Genomic DNA, 18,862 nt, shown 5'->3' with positions numbered 1-18,862 from the left:
TCCAACCCAAAGCGTTCTGTGACTCCAAGTTAATTTTTGGTGCTTCCGGAATAATTCCTTGCTTAAACAAGAGTCCTCACACTGAAAATCCATCCCAGCCAGCACTGAACACAAAACCCACCAGCTCTGCAGCTCCTGCCGAGAGATAACACAAGGAATTCTCTTTGCTCGTCCATCAGTAGGCAGCTCGGAAGGACAGTTTGAATTAAACCCACGCTGACTATCCCATCTGCCGACCCAGGCTCTTTTGTTACCCAAAGCTGAGGCACAATTCTCCAAGTTTGCTCTGGCACAGGTAAATGCCTTTTTAAAAGCAAATGTGGGCGTACAGAGAAGGCCCAGAGCGTGTCGTGCCAACACACAGCAGCTCCTGCAAATCCCACCACACAGCCCAGCTCTGCCCCGATGGGAACGGAAAACACGGGCCCAAATCCACTAAACAATCCAGGAAATCTGGGTGGGATGATTTTTCAAACAAAAACACAAGGCAAGAGGTTTTCATCTCAAAGAAGCCTGGCTGAGCTTTTGTTCTCTCTCTGGTTGGTTGCACTTTGCAACCAGCACAGAAAACACCTGAATGGGGCTGGGGTTGAACTTGAACACCCTCACCAAAACACATCAATATCCAGCCCAGAAGACAAAACTCCGTGCCAGGAGGCAGCTGGCAAACGCAGCCCACTGCTGACAGAGCAAAACCAACCCTTTTCTGGGCCACTTTCCATCTGCCCCGGCCCACCTGGTGCTTCCTGCCCCTTCTGTTACCTGCCAGCCAAATCCCAGACACCTGTGGGCACCAGGAAGGGCTGGGAAAGAACAGAAGGGCCAAAAGGGGAGTTGTTTTTATATAGAAATCCATCCACACACCGGGAAAGATTCCGCACCCAGGGGCTCGAGTGCTCCCTGGGCTTCGTGGTGTGGAGTCCTCCCGGTCCCGAGCAGGCAGAGAACCCGAGTGGTTGTCCAGGTTAAAAACATCAGGAATTATTCAGGATGTTGTTTCAGCTTGCCTTGCCCAGACACGGCCTTGGCCAGATGCTGCTCTTGGTATTTTTTATTTCCTCCGAAGGAAAAGAGGAATTACACTTTAAAAAGAATTACACATCAAAAAACCCTTCCCCAGGAAGGCAGGACACCTGAGAGGCCGAATGAATCTCCAGGCCAGCGCTGGGGAGAGCTCATGGAATGAGCAGGAGGGCAGGATCTTCCCTAATGGCCCCGCAAGCTGGCAGCAGGCTCCACAAGGAGGGAGATTGAATTAGGAGCAGCATCTCGGCGCCAGGCTCGTCCTGCCCCTGTAAGATGAGCACAGCGATGCTGCACAGAGCCAGCCCCCCCTGCTCGGGCACACAGCACCCCAGAGAGCCTCTGTGCAAGCCCCACTGCAGGGAAAAGGCTCCCTACCAGCAAGTGTGGGGACGTGTCAAAGCAGGGTTTAAGTGGCAGTGGTTAAAGAAGGGTTTAAAGGCTCCATTGTTGGTCAGATGTTGCACAGCCAAGCCCTGCTGCCGACAGAGGAGTGGCCGTGGCAGTTTTGGCCACCAGAACCTTTAATCTGGGTCCAGCAGCTCCTTTGCTGGCTGCTGTTCCCTCTCCTTGTTCCCTCAGCCCCTCAGAAAGGGGAACCCTCAGCTGACAACAGGGAGCCAAAGCCAGGGATGCTCCTGCCCCAAACTCTCATGGAGCTTGTCCTGCTCCCTGCAGACTCCAGGCAAAGCCCCCTGGGTTCCCAGGCACAGTTTTAGCTGTGGAAAGCCCAGACCAGTCTGTGAGTCCCAGAAAGGCAGAACTCCTGCCCAAGGCCTTCAACAGCTCGTGGGGATCTCACACAGGACAAGGTGCTCATCCCAAGCCTTGTTTTTCCAGGCAGATTCCTCACCTGTAAGGAAATCGTTCCTCCCTGCAAGGCTTGCCAGCCTTTCACTTCAACCCAAGGGTTTTCTGTCCATAAACCTCTGGTTTTCATCCATGAAATGTCAGCTCGGACAGGAAGGAGGCTCCTGGGGAAGGATCTGCACTGACCATGCAAATTGGAGTGAAACACAGATCCAGGGATTTGCATTTAAGCAAATCCCAAACGAGGTACGGTGCTGGAGTCATCCCTAAATTCTAGAAAACCCATTTCCGCCAGGCTCAGCTGGAAGTTTCCCAGGGAATTATGAGCACAGGCTTCACTCTGCTCTGGGAAGCTCATGAGGGACAGACCTTCCCCAAATTCCTGCAGGATCTGGGAGCTGGGACTCGTCAGCAGCACCAACAATGGAAACAGGTGAGTTCCAGCACCTCAGGTTTTCCCAAGTTGAGGCATCTTCATGGCAATATCAGGGAAAGAACAAACTGTGCTGTCCTTGGGCTCCTATTGAAAAAAAAAAAACCCCACAAAAATTGTTTAAAGCAGACAAATGACATCGGAAATGTCCCAGGAATTTAATGGCATCCATTAGCACGCTCTGCCTTCTCCAGACTGAATTGCTGCTCCTTCACACTGCAATGGTTTTTGGGGTTTTTTTTTCCAAAAGGCAGTTAGATCAAAGTGATGTGAAATTGGATTCAATTTGCTTGGAAATGATACAAACTCAGGCCTGAATTAGCATTTTCTGCCCCAGTGCTGCCAGTGGCAGAGTTGTCTGAAGTTCTGACAGCTCAGCATCAGATGCCTCAGGATAATTCACTGGAAGCAACAGGTTTGGTGGTGTGGTAACTTCAGACCAGGGTCTGAGGGCTGAGCATTGCTTAATTAAAACCATTTGGGCAGAGGAATGAATAACTGAGGGTGTGAGTGAAGTGACTTCACCAGCACAGAGCTGCGTGTAAGGGTGGAGGGGGGTGGAAATGCTTTCCTGATGCCTTGAGACCACAGTAAAGGTGTCAGGAAAACCCCTGCAGAGCATCAGGCTTGCTGGAGTCCTCTGCAGATTCCTGGGAGAGTTGATGTCCATTTTGGGCCACTTTTGCTGCTTTTTGGTATGAGATTCTCACCTTCACCTCTGGTTTTGGGACTCCATCCCTTGCTTTGTGTTTGCTTTGTGCCTGGCCTTGGCTGAATCTGTCTGGTCAGCACTCAAACACCAAAATAAAATTCCAGTTGCCCAAATTTGCAGCTGCTATGACCCAAAAAAAACCCATCTGGGGCAACGCCAAGCCAGCACTGTGCTGTTTGAACCCTCTCATCTCCCCTTGTGTGCGTGTGTGTGCACACCTGGGGCCACAATGCCACCAGAAACGGAGCCAAGGGACGCATCCTGAGGCACAGAAGAGCCAAATGATCAATTCTAGAGATCAAACACATCAGCTGTGCAGTGGCAGTTCGTGCTCCTGCAGGAGAGCGTGGCTCTGTGTTTTCCAAGGGATTAGCTTCAGTTAGGGGTTATTTTCCGGGATAAGTCAATAAAAGCCCACATGGAAACTCCCCCCTGGCTGTGCAGGTGCGAGCTCTGTGTTCAGGCCAGGATAAAAGAGCTGGCCCCGCTATTGTCCCTCAGCTCTGCACCCTCCCTTGTGCCACAAGCTCTGTGCACAGCGTGGATCTCCCAAAGCTCCGTGCAGGCACGGGGAGAGGGCAGGTGCCTCATGCCAAAGCCACCCAGAGCTGTTTTGGGTTGTGCTGTGTCCCAGGCAGGGCAAAAACACAGGGCCAGAGCCTCCAGGTGCCACAGCAGGGACACTCGGTGCCTTCCTTGATAACCTGGGTAGAGCAGAGCCCTGAGTACCTACCTGTGGCTGCTGTGGAGACAAAACAGGCTGAGCCTTTCTCTTCTTGAGGTCCAGAGGAGCCTCTCCATCCATCCAGAGCATTTCCATGGGATCAGAGCTGGCAGGGAGCTGTGCTGGGAGCCAGCAGCTCCACAAGGGCTGAGCCACAACCCCTCTGCTGAAAGAAACAGGGACTGAACAGTTAAAAAAACATTTGCTGACCCAAACGGGAAATGTGTGGGATTCCCTTTGGAAAAAGAAAAGCCAAAAACCACCAGGCAGAGAGGGACCTGCATGGAAAGGGTAGCACACACCGGTCTTTCCTCTGCTCTCACTGTTGGGCTCCCGAGGGATGATTTTCTACTAATAATTGCAGATTTCTATTTTTCCTCCCTAACTCGATGCCCAGAGGTGATGAATTGGCTTCTTCCAGCTGCTCTGTGCTCTCCCTGAACCCTGCATTCCCTCAGTCCCTGCAGATTTCGGCAAACGTGTGTACCAAGGAGTGCGAGTGAAACACACGGTCAAGGATCTCCTGGCTGAGAAACGATCCCGGCAGAGCAGCGGCTCCCGGTTCAGTGTGAGTCCCATCCCCCCACCCCCTTTTTAACCCCATAAAGTCGTGTCATCCCATCCTCTGCTTTCAAGAGAGTTTGGGGCCCTGTCAGTAGTAACAGAGAACAGCAAAAACGTTTGCAACACTAATGCTTGCCCCAAGACATCGATGATGGCTCTGTGATTTTTACATCTGTGAACCCTAAATGCCTCAAAGCCCTTTTTTTCCCCTCCCTTTTCAAGCACAGCAGTGATGTTAAATTCCTCTTTCACATCCCACGTGTGACACCTTCCCGAGTCAACTTCCTTTTCCACCAGCTACACTTGGACAGTGCCCTGAAAATAGCTGCTCTTCCCCTAATGCTGAGCTCCTTCCAGCTCCTCTCAGAGTGCCAGGGGGAGCTGCAGGGATGTCATGGGCTGGAAAGAGGCCAAGCATCAGCTTGGAAGAGATGATTTCTCTTAGAGTGGTTCTATGGCAACAGGAAACCCAAGTCCTACTACACTACATTGTTTTTCTCCTCAGTTGCCAGCCAGAAAAGCAACGCTGTCCCCAGGAGGGGACACAACATTGTGATGCCAGTACGTGGTGGCATCCAGTGGCACAACGAACCTTCCCCTGGGTGCTCCTGGGACTCACCTCTGCTGGGGAGCAGCTCCTCCCTTCCAGGCTGGCTGGGAGCTCTGGGACACTGACAGAGGAGGGGGTGCTGGAACTGTGTCCTGGAAGGAAAGAGACGGAGCAGAGCCCTGGGTTACTGGCAGCAGAACACAGAGATTGGGGCTTCTGATGCTTTTCCCCCCAAAAGCCATTCACCTCTGGCTTCTTTTTGCTGAGGAGACCTCACAAGGACTTACTTGAGGGTTCTGCTCACTGTGACTTTCATGCCCGTTAACTCTGTGCAACAAAACAGGCAGGAAAAACCAGGATTGGGCATCACCAAACACAGCAAAATCCAGCCACAGATCCATCTGCAGAGCCTTGAGCTGCTGCGGGAAGGCAGAAGCCCCCTGAGCCATGGAGAGGCACTGGGAAAGAGTCATTGGGAAAGACAAGCTCCCACCAGGCAGAAGTTTAGGAAGAGTTCCTTGGGGAGCAGCAGGAAGCAGCTGAGAAAACAGCTCAGAAAACAGCTCCTGGTTGATGATATCACCATTTACCTGCTCCCTTTCTGGAGGCGGCAGCTTCAACAACCACAATCAAAATCCCCTGGAACTGTAAAATCCTCCTCGCTTTATTGCCCTTGGCTTTGTGCTCCGCAGCTCAGCAGTTGTGTGTCTCTGCCTGATGCAAAACCAGCCCTGCTGCTCCTTCCCTGAGAGAGACAAAAAATTATTGTGCAGGGCAAACATCCGTATTTGCTCAGACATATCATGAAAAGAGCAGCTGTAAGTGCAGCTCTGTTTGTCTGGCAGAATACGACCCAGAATCAAAGCCCGTGGCAGATAACTGAACACCCCTTTGTCTCTTGATGATGTGGGGTAATTTAGCTGCATCTTTTGTTTCAGGGTGATCTTTGCTCCAGAAAAAATCCCTCGGCCGTTGTTGGTGCGAGCAGAGGCCGCTGGAAGAGGCCTGAGCTGAGCAGGGAAGGTCAGGGCTCAGCAGAGCAGAGCTTTGGGCTGAGGGTTCAACAATTTCCTGACAGCCAGGCCCTGCACACATCGAGTGATGGGAAATCAGGGTGTGCTGTGAGGAAAACCACACCGGATCGGGGATTCTGCACCAGCTGCAGGGCTCAGGCCTGGGCTTTAGGGAGGCTCTGGCTGTTCCTGTGCATAGGTATGAACCTGCAGTTGTCCTCTGCAGGGTAAAAGGATTCCTGTCTTCTCTGAGGTGTGGAAGTGGATTCCTGCACAGGTGAAGCACTGCAATGCTCTGGTTTAAAGAGAATTCATTGCTGGGTGCCCACAGACCAGGGCCAGACACTCAGCAGTGCCCTGCCCAGGCTAAGCTTTGCTTTTTTGGAGAATTTTTATTCCTTCAGCTGCTCTACTACAGACTGGGACCAGAGAAGTGATGCCCGGGAGCCAAAGCACTGCCAAAGAGCAGCCAGTGCAGAGCCAGGTCATTATTTTGAGCTGGATCCTTGCATTTAGGCATTTTTGTAGATGAGTTAGGAGGCAGTGAAGCAACAGAGCTCTCTGGAGTAATCCCAGGCAGGATCTGTGCCTGGCCATGGGCAAGGCAGGCTGAGCCCAGCTTATCAACAGCTGGACACGCTCTGGGCCCCAGGGAGGCTGAGGAGACCTGCAGGAGATCCAGGCTCCCCATTCCCATGGCATGGAGAGGAAGCAGTGTAGGGAGGAAATGAACTAATGGGTTTCAATTAAGCCTGATAAGGAGCAGGGAAGGGAATGAAATGCAGGGCTCAGCTCTGATGAGCCCAAGGATGGGCTGCAGCAGAGGCTCCTGCACTTGAGTCAAGGCAGGTAAAGCCCTCAGAGCTCCTGGCACCTCTGTGACTCTGCACCACAGGTGTGTGCACAGAGCCAGGCAGTTCAGTGGCTGTTGAACAGACAGGATCAAAGATTAAATCCTCTGATAACTGGAAATGATCCCTGCTGGAGCCTGCCAGCCATGCCCAGGGACCTTCCTGTTCCTCCAGCAGAGCATCCCAGCTCCCATCACTGCAGCCCCTTGTCCTTTGGGCAGCATCTGTGCTGTGTGAACCTCCCAGCTCGGCTTTTTCCTCTGAAAGTGACCTGGATGCTGAGAGAGGACCTGGATTTGCATGTGATGGCTTTAGCTGGGGACAGGTGCAAGCCCTGCCCGTGTGACATGAACGCTCCTCTGTCCACAAGCCCAGGGGCTCCTTCCTGACACCTCCTGTCACCTCTGCAGCGCGTGTGGCCTGTGCAGGCTCAGAGCTCATTTCCATGACAGAGCAGGGAGCAGCTGCAAACCTTCCCTTGGCAGTAAAGGGAAGTCCTCAGAGCTGGCAAATTTAATTCAAATCTAAACCTCTAAATTTGGTTGCCTGCTACAGCAGGAACCTCCTGTTTGCACTATGCAAACTGGACAGAGCACTGCCCAGGGGACACAGAGCTGACATCAGTGCAGCTCGGGGCTCTGGATTCCTGCCCTGGAGATCCCAAAAGCAGAACTCAGTGGGATTCCAGAGGAGAAGATGCCTTTGCCAGGGTGCTGTGTAAGGAATTAGGCACTGGGAGCATCAGGGGCACTCCAGGGGTAATTCTCCTTTACCTGGGGACCAAGAGGACATGATGAGGGTGATTGTTATTGCTGTAGGATCCAAATAGGATCTAGGAACTCTCTTTCCACACAGCCTGCTTGTGCTGCCAGGAGGGGCCAGGTAAAGCAGCTCCGGGGCAGCAGACCCCGCACAGCTGAGCTGGAACACGGGCTGGAATCTGCCCACTTTGGCCACTCCAGAGCTCAGATCTCACCTTGTCTGGTTTGTGCCAACACCAAAAGGACTCCTCAGCATTCTGCCTGCTTTATGGGACGCTGTGGGACAGGAGGAAGAAGCCAGTTATCTTGATACTCCTCCTCTTATCAGCTCTGCACAAGACCTTCAAAATCTCTGCTTAGCCTACATCTGTTAATACCTCCAAGGCCCCCGGCTGGAAATCAGGGAGTTAAACCCTTCACAGCACCCAGGCTCAAATAATGCACGTGAATTACACTTGGAGAGCTGCCTTGCTTTGAAAAGTCATTTTTAAAATGTTTCTTTCTCTTTTGCAGGGCAGCACCAGCACAGTGCAGTCACCCTTTGGCCAAGTGCCAGGTGAGGTTTTCCCTCCGCAGACAAACACCTTCCCTGCAGGTGGGAGGGTTGGCACAGCCCTGTCTGTTCTCCTCCAGAGGATGTGAAACAAGCTCTGCAGCGGGGCCACCCCTCAGAGAGAGCCCAGGAGGAAAGTAATTAAAAGAATGGGAAAAAGAACAGCAATAATCTTGTGTAAAATCCTCAAAGACAGTAATTAAAGCACTTCCCACCTCTTTTAGCAGAGGAGCCACACAGAACCCATCCTTTTCCTCCTGTGTTTTCCAATTTTCCCTGGAGCTGGAGAGAGAAAACAAAATCAGGAGCTGACCTGTTTTATTCCTTGAGCTCTCATGCAGAGAAAGGGGAGTGGGGCTGGAACCTCCTCCCCAGGGGAGCAGAACAAGGCAAAAGCCCAGCCTGGCTAAGCTGACCTCAATCTCCCTGCCCTCCTATTTAAAGCTCTCCAAACACGTTTGGTTTGCTGCAGTTGGAGGTCACCAGATGGAACCCAAAGCACCTGGGCTCACACACCTGTGTCGAGGCAGGATGGATTCCTGGGTGATGCTGGACAGAAAAGGGCTCTGCTTTGCACCCACAGAGGTGCCCATAGTTCTGTGGCTGCTGTCAGAGTTTTTCTTACAGTTTCCCACCCTTTTTTCTGGCCCCCAGGCTCACCCACCACGGCTGGGTACTACGGCGTCCGCAGATCCTTCCCGGCCGAGCTGGATTTCCACAGCACCAAGCAGTTTGTCAGTGATGTCTACTCCTCCCCTCTGGGCTCCAAGCCCTTTTCCTGCGACTCCTCTGTCCCCCAGGGCTACCCAGCCCTCCTGGAGCCCTATCTCAGCGAGCAGTTCGGGGATCACCGTGCTCCTCCTCTCCCAGCTGGCACCAGCTCCTTCTTCAGCCCTCCGGCCGTGCCCCCTCTCCTGCCATCCTTCCCCAACGACACGGGGCACTTCCTGCTCGTGAGTGGCTCGATGGTTCCGTCCCCCAGGGCAAGGTCACCCCATTTAAATGCGGGGTTAAGTCAGGGGCACTCGTGGGGGAAGGATGTGGCTGTTACAGGAGCAGCCACAGCAGTGGGGCCGGACTCTGGGGGAAGGTTTGCTCTCTTTGGTCCCATCTAATTCTCCCCTCTTCCTGTTGGGGACATTCCGCTCTGCTCTGAGCTGGACACCACTCCCAGGCACAGAGTGGGATTGTTGGGGTGCCCTAGGCAGGGCCAGGAGCAGGATTTGATGATTCCTGTGGGTCCCTTCCAACTCAGGATATTCTGTGATTCTATGATTTGACGAAACCCTCCCTTTCTAGAAACAGCCCTTGGTGACTCCAGGCTGTTGCCTGTCCCTATCCCTGCCACTTCCCAGCTCCACTCACACACCAGGACAGAGCTCCTGGATCCTGTAGGATCAGGGCTGGTCAGTCCTACTGGGACCCTATTCCAGGCCTTGCCCACCACTGACAGGACGGATGTTTCCTTTCAGCAGTTCTAACACCAAACACTGCTCCAGAGCCACAGAAACCCTCTGAGTGTTCCCAGGGATAGATGTTCCATTACTTGCAGGACAGGCTTTAGTCCCTAAAGGTTTTTCTTGCCTTCTCTCCCTGTTTCCCTGCAGAGAGAGCCCTGGGAGCAGACCTCACCCGAGAGCCTCAGCCAGGCTGACAGTGCCTGCTCAGACCCTCTGCAGGCACTGCCTGCCAGCTCCAGCTGCCTCTCCCCGCCTGAATCCGGAGGTGTTTCCCCGTTCCGAGGTTCAGGTTGGACCCCGGCCATCCCTGGAGCCCAGCCCTACCCTCTGCACCCCCTTGAAGATGTCCACTACTCCCCCAGCTACGCTGCCACCTCGCCCTACAGCTTGTCCCCGTTCATGGCCGGGGCCAACGAGCCCTCCAGGATGAGCCACCTGTGCCCGGAGCAGCCCTCGGAGGCACCGCACCTTCCCGACCACTCTGCCTGGGCTAAAGAGGATGGAAGTGCCCTCTGGGGGACTTACGAAGGCAGGAGAACTTATTGAGGAGAGAGAAGTGCTGGAGGAAAGAGAAACAGACCGTTATTGAAGCAAATTTTACACTCCTTCCTAAAACTGCTCCTTCAAACGTGATGCTCTGTGCTCTGGTTAGAAACACAACCCCTTGGACACACCACGTTTAGCTCAGAGTGGTGCCTTCTAGTGCCTCGTGAAAGGAATTTCTCCCAGTCCCACTGTGCCACAAGTAAAGTACTCAGCCTGAAAAATGTCTGCGCTCGGCAGGTTTTTCCTACCAACACGGATTCCTCCTCAGAGGGCTTTTCAATGGTTTAGAGGTTCTGGAGGGTGTGGGCACTGCCCTGCCTGCTGACCCGTGCCCGAGGAAGCCTGCCCATCCCTGCCACTGCAGAGCACCAAACGCAGCCTCCCCGACATCCCCTCTGTCCCGAGCTAACCGCAGAGCCGCTCCCTCCTTGCTCACACCAGATCCACACACACCTGGTGGGCACGGGGCAGGCTGCTCCAGGGGGCACCCAGGTGGGCTGTCGGTGGGAACGGGACCGATTCCCAGTCCCGGGGCCACTCCGGGGCCCGTGGCCACTAGAGGTAGCTCTGCACACGCAAACACACCGAGCTGGCACGCTCACGGCACATCCCGACTGCTCTGTCTCAGGGAGGGGAGCACCCCCTTTGCCTCCTCTCGCCACCCCCCCCGAAGCCTGGCATCCACAGCAGCAGCAACAAAAGCCTCTGCAGCATTCCAGCCCCACGGAATGTGTAGGGATGAGACGTTTTAAATCCCTCCTTGCCTTTTCTCCTCAAATCCTGGGGCTGGGGGGGGGGGAGGGGGGGGCATTTGAAGCCTTCACAGCCCCTTCCCCTCCCACGAGTGGCAGGTATGGAGCTTCCTGGGGTGGCCCCCGCCCAGCCAGAGCTGCTCCCCGATCATCCCAGGGTGTGTGCAGGTCTCCTGGCCCCAGAGCCAGCGCTGCTGCCCCCAAACCTGAGTCCTGCTCCAGCCTTCTTCCACTCCCCAGCTGACACCAGTGCATCCCAGTGCCCATCTCAGCTGTTCCTTCTGCCAGGGGCTGGTGTGAGCAGGGCCACCAGGCCAGCGTGGCTGTGTTGCCATCAAGCTCTGAGGGAGAAGCAGGGACAGGGTTTTGAGCTTGTCTTGAAAGTGGCTTGACCCCGTCAGGCATTCAGCTCCTACCCAAGGCAGGGTTTTTATCCACCTGAAGATGCTCTGAAGCTCGGGCCCTGCAGGAACACCCAGAACTCAGCTGCCTCGTGTTCCCTGAAGGCATGCGGCTCCCCCGGGGCTGGAGCTGGGCAGCCTGCCGGCTCTGGGCTCTGCTTACGGGAGTAAACACCATCCCAGCTCCCAGGCATTCCAGCTCCCTGCAGCCTGCCCGGGCCGCGCCCACCCACAGCAGCTCCAGGAGGGAGCAGCCCCAGGAAGGGAAGAGCTTCAGATCCCAAATTCCTCAGTGACACCCCCCCCACCCCATTCCCAGCACAGCACATTCCTTTGTGCTCCGTGGCAGGCGGGCTCCTCTCCCGGTGGGATGTGTCCCTATAAAGCTGTCCCAGGCAAGGCTTGGCCTACCAGGAGCTGCAGGGGCACATTTCAGAGCCAGGAATGGCCTCACTCCCCGCAGAAATCCAGTGGTATTTGTTCAACTTAAAGGAAAAGAAAAGATTCGGCCGTGACAGCAGCCAGCCTGAGCTTGCTGGTAGATGATTAACAGCCCGGCCTGCTCTCTGCCTCGACTCCCTGCCCATGGCAGAGGCCGTGGTCCCCAGGAAAAAGCTCAAAAGCAGCCTAAAAACGCAGCTCCAGCAGCGCTGCGAAGGGATGGTCACCGCAGAGCTCTGAGCCACACACACTGAAGCCCAGCAGCTGCAGCTCGCAGGGCAGGCCACCGCTGAGGCGAGTGGGGAAAAGGCACAGACAAGTGTGTGTGCAGCACAGACAAGCAGCCTGAATTGGGGGAAAACACAAATAAACTCCAGTACGAGCCCAGCATCCGGGCAGAGGGAGGGAATGCTGTGGGAGCAAGTGGGGTTGAGGCAGCTTCAGCCACCTGGGTGCCCAGGGCAGCCTCTTTGTTAGGCCACGCCTGCCCACTGCCATTTTGGCCCCAAACCCTCAGAATTTAGCCTTAAAATGCGAAAAAATGTGCAAAAAGCAAGTCGGTCCCTTGCAGAGTCCTCACTGCAGGTAGCAAATGAAATATGAGAGGGCTGGAGCCCAGCCTGTGCATCTGAGGGGAAAACACTGAGCTGCTTTGGAGGCATCTGCTTCCTTTGGGGAAAGATGGATAAAACCCTGCAAATGTCCCAAAAGCAAAGGGTGGGGAGGGTGACCCCACCGAATCCTATTCCCCCAGACCCTCTGCTAGATGGGGATGTGCTCAGTTTCACAAAAAGATAGCCCATTTTGTGGAGCCTTTGAATATTCAAATTGAAACTATCGCGCAATCATTGATTGTCAAATCATTGGTTTCTAGAGGTTTTAAATACTTGGCATTAGGAGAGAAAACTCAAACTTATACCCGTAGGGATAAAACAATAATATTGTCGGGATCCACCTGCCATTGCCACCAGGCAGGCAGGTCCCTTCACCCCCAAATTTCGAGCCTGACTCCTCTTGCCCCCTTCGCCAGCTCGTGGGGCCGGGGCCGGGGCCACCTCTGCTGCTGCACCGGGCCCCTGGCGAGGCGCTGCCCGCTCCGGCTCAGGATGTCCGGTAAGCCCCGCTCTGGCCCCCGCCGGCCCCCCACTCCCCGCTTTGGGGCCGTTTCGGGGTTCGCCGGGGTCACTTCGCGAGCGAGGCGATCCCGCCTGCCAAGGCAGGAGGGAGCGGGGAGGGCGGGGAGGAGGGAGGGAGGAGGCAGGGAAGGCTCGGCTGCTGCCCGCCGTGTGCCGGCGCGGCCGGCTCGGGACGGGGCTCCGCGGGCACCGAGCGGGGCTCTGCCGGGTCAGCTGCGCTGCGACCCCCGGCCGGGGTGACAGGGGAGCCCCGCACCTCTGGGTGCCCTCCTCGCACACTCCGTCCCGGTCACGCTGCTCCTGAACCCCAACCCTGCTCCCCGACGCCGAGTCCACCCCCTGTCCTTGTCACCCTGCTCCTCCTCACCCCGTGCCTGACTCCCAGCCCACCCTCAGCACCCTTTCCCTCGATCTCCAGCCCCATCACTCTGCCCCCTGACCCCCAGACCACCCCTGGTGCCCTTCTTCCTGACCCCCAGCCCCATCACCCTGACCCCCAGAACCACCACTCTGCTCCCTGCCCACCCTGTGCCCACCCTCGCCATCCCACCCTTGACCCTGCTAGAAGGGGCTTCTACCTCAGAGCCCTCCCTGGCTGGAGGGAGGCCTGGTAACCAGGGTGTTCTCCCTCAATTTCACCCTTCCCTCCCCTCATTTTCCCCATCTTCAGTTTGTTGAACAGAAACAAAACACCAAAACATGAGATGGATAATCCCCAGCTGAGCCCAGCTCAGCAAACTGCCCTCAAGGCAGCCCCGTCACCTCTCTGGAGGGACCCGGGTGCCTGTCACAGCTTGTCCTCACCCAGAGCAGCACGGGGGCACTGGGAGGGCTGGCAGAGGTTCCAGCAGAGGAGGACAGTGCCTGCAGTGCAGGATTCCCTGGATGTGTGGGCAGAACCTGCAAACCCAGTGCTGGTTTTGTGCCAGGATATCCTGGCAGCGTGCGGCTGCCTCGGAGAGGATGTCCCACATCCAGAGGTGGCACTGGAAGGCCGGGTTTAGCTCTGGCACTGCTGCTCTCCTGCTGTGGGTTTATTTTTGGTGCTTCCTTCAGGGCTGTCTGCTGCCTGCTCTGGCATTTTTTGAGTTTCTAACCAGTCTGGGTGTGTTTCCTTTTCTTGTGTGATTTGGATTAAAACTCCAGCAGAAAGTTAGGGCAGAAACAACTGCCAGAGGATCTGAGTGCTTTACCATGAGTACAAGAAGTGGTTTTTCAGAAGACGTAAATTCTTTATCATTTCCTGTCCTAAAAATCCCTCATCAGGCAGGGACTGGTGATTGCTGGTTGGTTTTGGCTGGATTAAACACACCCTAAATGCTTGTTTGAAATAAATAAGGGGTGTACATGAGCAGAATAAAGAGATAATCTGGGCTTTGCAAGAAAGCAGTCATTTTATTTGTGTTTTGTTTAGCTCTCTGAATAACCACCCACATCTTTCCATTGTTTTATTCCTGGGCTTCATCTGCTGGATGAAGCGCTTCCCACATTTATTTACAGGTCCTGAGAGAGGCAAATATGTTAGGAATTTAAATGAATCCAACAGCAGCACCAGATGGAGCTGGAAGGGGGGAAGAAGGAGATAGAGGAGAATAAAACATGTGGTTATTAAACATTATCAACAGCAAGATTTTCATGAGCGTCTGCTTGCCACAAGCTGGAATAGCAGGTGTTAAAGAGGGCTGTGAGTGTGATTGCAAACAGTCGCCAGTTAGTCATGTTAACTCTAATTGTTCTCCATGTAGAGCATGCCTGAAAACCTGCTGGATTTGCTGTTTGCTCTGAGGTTCTCCCTCCTTGTTAAGTGTTTTTTCCATGAATTCTTCCAGGAAAGCCCAAGGTGTACCAAGGTGTGAGGGTAAAGATCACAGTCAAGGAGTTACTGCAGCAGAGGAGAGCACGGCAAGCAGCCACCGGTTCAGCAGTGAGTAAAAATGTTGTGAGTAAAAATGCTTGCTTTGCACCTTCTCCTTTAATGTTTTGTTTGTTTAGGTTTTTTGTGGGGTTTTTTTGTTGTTTTTTGGGGTTTTTTTTTGCCAAGACTGGGCAAAATCTGTAATTTCTGGGCCAAAACCTGAGTGTGACAGGCTGGTGAGGATGGGGGAAAAGAACATTCAGCCAGACTGGCTGCAGCAGTGACCTAGGGGGGTGAGAATCTGAGGAACACAGCGAGAAAGCAAAGCTGCTGCTCCAGAAAAGTCACTCCCTGCAGGATGGAAGGCTCACCTGGGCAGCCCCATCCCTTCTGGAGGAGGGGATGGAGCTCTGTGTGCACACACACGTGCACATTCCCTCTCATTCCCTCTTCCAGCCTTTGTAGGATTCCTCCAGCTCCAGCCACTCTGGGGATTTGCATAAAGAGCTTGGCAAATCATTATTTCTTCCTGGTTCGTGACATTACAGCTCTTGAAGGCTTTCAGATTTCAGCTTCTGCACCTTGTTGCAGCTGACTGCACAAAAATCAGCCTGAGAGCCAGGGGCAGAGAGGTCTGGGTGAACAGAATTGTCAGGTTTTGGAAACGCTGGGTCACTCCTCCCCTGCAGCCCCGACAGCAGCAGCCTCTTCATCTCAGCCAGGTGTCCCAGGGCTGTGTGGAACCGCTTTTCACTTCCCACCACCCCGTCACACAACCCCCGTGGTGCCCACACAGGAAAAAGTGAAAAGTGGCGGTGAGAGAAGTCACCTCGGTGACCTGCACAAGGTGTGTCCCGCCCCAAAACCCCCGAGGGTTTGGGCTGGCAGGATGAGCACTGAGAAAAGCTCAACCTGGGGACTTCATCTCTGTCTGCCTTGTCACATCTGCAACAGGGAGAAAAGGCACTCTCAGCCCAGAAGAGCCACTGTTTAAGGAATTAAATGCACGGGATGTGCTGGGAAGTTGTTACCAGGGAAATGAGCTGCTCACTCGAGAGCATCTTGAATAATGGAAATAAGTGGAGCTCTGTATGAATTAAAACTGAGGGGGGAAATCCAGCAGTATTTGTACTTGTAGAGTAAAATCCTGGTCCCATGCAACAAACATCAAAACTCCCATTGCTTTTGGGGTGGATTTCTCCCTTCCAGCAGGGCAGGTTCCTAGAAGTGGTTGATCTGTCTTGCTTCAGATTCCAACATCCCTTAGAAAACGAGGTTGTCCATTGTCTCTCAGAGGAGATATTTCCAATTTTGCCCAAACCAGCACATCCATTTTCACAGACCTGTGTTGGAGTGGGGAGCAGTGCCAGAGCTGGTTCTCAAACGACATCAATCCGTTCTGATGGGATCCCTGCGGTGGTCTTTAGTTAATTACTCATTCTCAGTAATATCCATCTCTACGAATTCCTCGGGATTCCCTCCACTGTGGAATTCACGCTCCTGGAAATTAACACACGTGAGTTTCAGAGGCAGCTCTGTGCAATCGGGAGTGCAGCAAACAGAGCCCCTCAGCACGGTGCCGATCCCAGGGCTTCACACTGGGCTGGTGCTGCGGTTCCCAGCGCTGGCACTGGGAAAAGTCCTGTTACACACTTTAATCGAACGTTCTGTCAATGCCGGGGAGCTTTTCCAAGCCACAGCCATGAGGGAAATTAGGTTTATATAAAGAGCTTACACCAAAATCCAGACTCACCTTGCTCTGTGCCACAATTCCTCTCCTTCCCTTCTCTTTGCTCAGGTTCCTTGGGGCAGCGGCAGCAGCAGCAGCATCCAGTTTGCAGAGCCTGTGTCTCCGCCTCACCCAGGTTGGTACAAAGCCCATCCACACGGCCCTTCCCTCCCCATTCCCAAATTTTCCCACAGCCCCGAGCCTTCCCAGCCCAGGTTTGAGGCCGGCACCACCCGCGGTGCGGCCAATCAGCACCTGGAAGGAGCCCATGGAATGCAGATGAGGAGCTCAGGAGCACACGGTGCTCTCCTTTCTAGAGGTTGTTCTTCCCACAGCAAGGAACTGGATCCCCTTCGGGAAGGGATGCTCGTCCCTAGGGAATAACAACACCTTCCCCAGGCTGTGGGTGCCACTGAGGGTCAGAGTGCCCTGGAGCACTTGGCTGAGTTCTGTTCTCTTCTCCCTCTCCTGGCAGCATCCATAGGAGTGAGAGAAAGACCAGATTTTCAACACCACCAAGGGTTTCTTCCTCCTGCCTGCGAATATCCCAGGAAAAGGGGGAAGGGGTGAGGGGAGTGGCACTTTGGGCTCACAGATCCTTCAATTATCCCCAGCCAAAGCACAGGGGAAAGGTTAGGCAGGTGTGAGTGCACCCATTGCATGGACAAAGAAATTGTTCCATCGTCGATAGCTGGGAGTCCATTTGCTTATGTTAATAAAGAAACGTGAGACACGCCAGAGCTGACATGCCAAAGCCTTTCCAGGCTGGAAAGTCTCCATCAGTTTATGTATTTTGGGTGTTTCTCACTCCCCACAGCCAGCTGAGCACTGCCAACTTGACCCTACAGTGTGCACTTCAGACCTGTGCCCTTCGTGTGGACAGGGCTTTGCCTTAAACGATGTTTGAACTCGGTGTGAAAAGATAATAATTCTGAAAAGCCAGGTCTGCTGGGAGCTTTCCAGGAACTCACCCTTTGGCCAGTAACACTACGTGATTGCAGTGCCACATCATCCCTGGCTTGCTCCATTTGTTCTGCTCAGAAGTTTGTCTCCTGTCTGGCTGTTCAGAGGATAAAAGAGCAAATTATCCTCCTGTTATCCCCTTTTTCCTGCAGGTGTAGCTGCCCCGGGTCTGGAGATGAGGCAAAGGCACATCTGCCAGGCTGGGAAGCACAAATCACTGCCTGGCACCACCTTCTGGGGCTGCAAACAGTGTCTGAGTGTTTGAGGGTCAAGTGTCTGAGGGAGTTTCCAGCTGGATCCCTGTCCAAAATGCCTGGGGCCAGAAGTTTCCAGCATTTGAAGAGCTTTATAGTTGAGAGGGCTGAATTCCCTGAGTTATTCACATGCTTTTGAGCATCTCCCTCCTGGTTTCTGCTTTCCTGGAAAATTCACCTTGCCCTTGCAGGACCTATTTTAATGTCTAAACTCACAGGGTTACTGAACATAGGAGAGCACTGAAGCCTGGCCTGGGGCAGCACTGCCCTTTGTGAGACAGACACTGAATAACCTGCTGCTGTCTGCTGTCCCTTCTCTCCCAGAACCTTTTGAAGCAGAACCCATCCCTTCTGTGCCCAGCTGCTGCCCGTCCTGGCAGTTTTCCAGCTGCCTCTCCTGCGAGGAAAGCCCTGGATACCTGGAGCAGCTGATAGATTCCTGCCTCCAGTCGGATGCACCCTCAGAGCCAGCGTTCAGTGCCTGCCAGCCGTCCTCACACTACACCCCCGACGCCTTCCAGCCAGTCCAGCTCTGCTTCAACCAGGGCCTGGTGAGCTTTGGGCCCCAGGGGAGCAGCCACAGTGTCCCCAAGGGGAGAGGGAGTCACATCCTGGGGCAGAACAGCAGCAATGTGGGAATCTGGCTGCTTTTAGGAGCCTGGGATGCTCATGGGCTCTGATTGCTTTCCCATGGAGGGCCCCAAATAAACTGGGAGAGGCTGCAGGATGGGGAATGTCCCAAGTTCAAGTAGCAGCCCAGTTCCTGCTAGGGATTGTCCCTACTAACAGAAACTGCCTTTGGGTTTAGACCTCCAAGGGCCAAACTGTCCCCCAGGGCAGCCAGACCCCCCTGAGAAAGGCAACAGCACGGGAATTCTGGCTGCTGGCCACATTTCCCTGAAGTATCCCCTTTTTTCCCTTTTTCTCTCCCTCAAACTCCAGGCTGCCAGCTCGCCCAGCTCAGCTGACCTGCCCAGCCCGTGGAACTACAGCTGCTCTCCCCCTCAGCTGTCTCCCCTCACCCCGCTGACCCCCAGCCCGCCCTCCTCTCTGGACACCAAGCCCTACAGCTGCCCCGTGGAGGAGTGGCCCTGCCACCCCCCCTGCCCCTTCCCCAGCCCTGCCTGCTGCTGCACAGCCTGTGGCTCCCAGAACATGGACAGCAGGGTCCCTCAGTGCTTCCCCTGCCCCAGCACGGACTGCATGGAGTTCCTGCCACCCCTGGCCGTGGCTGAGGACTTCTTCAGGAGGGACAGGAGCTGTGACATCTGCTACAGCTAATGGGGGCTGTGGTTTCACACATCCACTGCATCCAAATCAGATTAAATTGC

General features: G+C 54.4%; 2 protein-coding genes across 4 annotated transcripts; both read left to right on the top strand.

Annotated features, from left to right (window-relative positions):
• The first annotated feature begins 2,155 nt into the window (after nt 1–2,155).
• C24H11orf53 (chromosome 24 C11orf53 homolog) lies at nt 2,156–10,000 on the top strand. The gene is made up of 5 exons (XM_039564731.1): nt 2,156–2,266; nt 4,124–4,270; nt 7,955–7,997; nt 8,649–8,947; nt 9,602–10,000. The coding sequence occupies exons 1-5, from the start codon at nt 2,156–2,158 to the stop codon at nt 9,998–10,000; spliced, it is 999 nt and encodes a 332-aa protein (XP_039420665.1).
• A 2,347-nt stretch (nt 10,001–12,347) lies between these two features.
• Nucleotides 12,348–18,838, top strand: COLCA2 (colorectal cancer associated 2). 3 transcript variants are annotated; one of them, XM_019288463.3, is made up of 5 exons: nt 12,348–12,707; nt 14,560–14,669; nt 16,384–16,450; nt 17,856–18,082; nt 18,474–18,838. In XM_019288463.3, the coding sequence occupies exons 1-5, from the start codon at nt 12,701–12,703 to the stop codon at nt 18,810–18,812; spliced, it is 750 nt and encodes a 249-aa protein (XP_019144008.1). In that variant the 5' UTR covers nt 12,348–12,700; the 3' UTR covers nt 18,813–18,838. The 3 variants fall into 3 exon arrangements, with proteins under 3 accessions (XP_019144008.1, XP_019144007.1, XP_019144006.1); XM_019288462.2 differs by lacking the exon at nt 12,348–12,707 and adding an exon at nt 13,873–14,399 and having other exon boundaries at nt 14,560–14,654; XM_019288461.2 differs by lacking the exon at nt 12,348–12,707 and adding an exon at nt 13,873–14,399.
• The last annotated feature ends 24 nt before the right edge of the window (nt 18,839–18,862 follow it).

This window comes from Corvus cornix, chromosome 24 (genome assembly GCF_000738735.6).
Source record: "Corvus cornix cornix isolate S_Up_H32 chromosome 24, ASM73873v5, whole genome shotgun sequence".
In the NCBI taxonomy this organism is placed as follows: Eukaryota; Metazoa; Chordata; class Aves; order Passeriformes; family Corvidae; genus Corvus; species Corvus cornix.
Note: the sequence above shows the minus strand (reverse complement) of the source record. Positions and strands in the feature narration are given on the sequence as shown.

Bases quoted from the DNA above. Each gene is read 5' to 3' on its own strand.
- C24H11orf53 (XM_039564731.1), top strand. From the start codon at position 2,156: ATGAGCACAGGCTTCACTCTGCTCTGGGAAGCTCATGAGGGACAGACC. The intron at 4,271-7,954 runs GTGAGTCCCATC...TCTCTTTTGCAG, and splicing joins GCAGCGGCTCCCGGTTCAGT to GGCAGCACCAGCACAGTGCA. The intron at 7,998-8,648 runs GTGAGGTTTTCC...TCTGGCCCCCAG, and splicing joins ACCCTTTGGCCAAGTGCCAG to GCTCACCCACCACGGCTGGG.
- COLCA2 (XM_019288461.2), top strand. From the start codon at position 14,330: ATGTGGTTATTAAACATTATCAACAGCAAGATTTTCATGAGCGTCTGC. The intron at 14,400-14,559 runs GTGTTAAAGAGG...GAATTCTTCCAG, and splicing joins GCCACAAGCTGGAATAGCAG to GAAAGCCCAAGGTGTACCAA. The intron at 14,670-16,383 runs GTGAGTAAAAAT...CTCTTTGCTCAG, and splicing joins CAGCAGTGAGTAAAAATGTT to GTTCCTTGGGGCAGCGGCAG.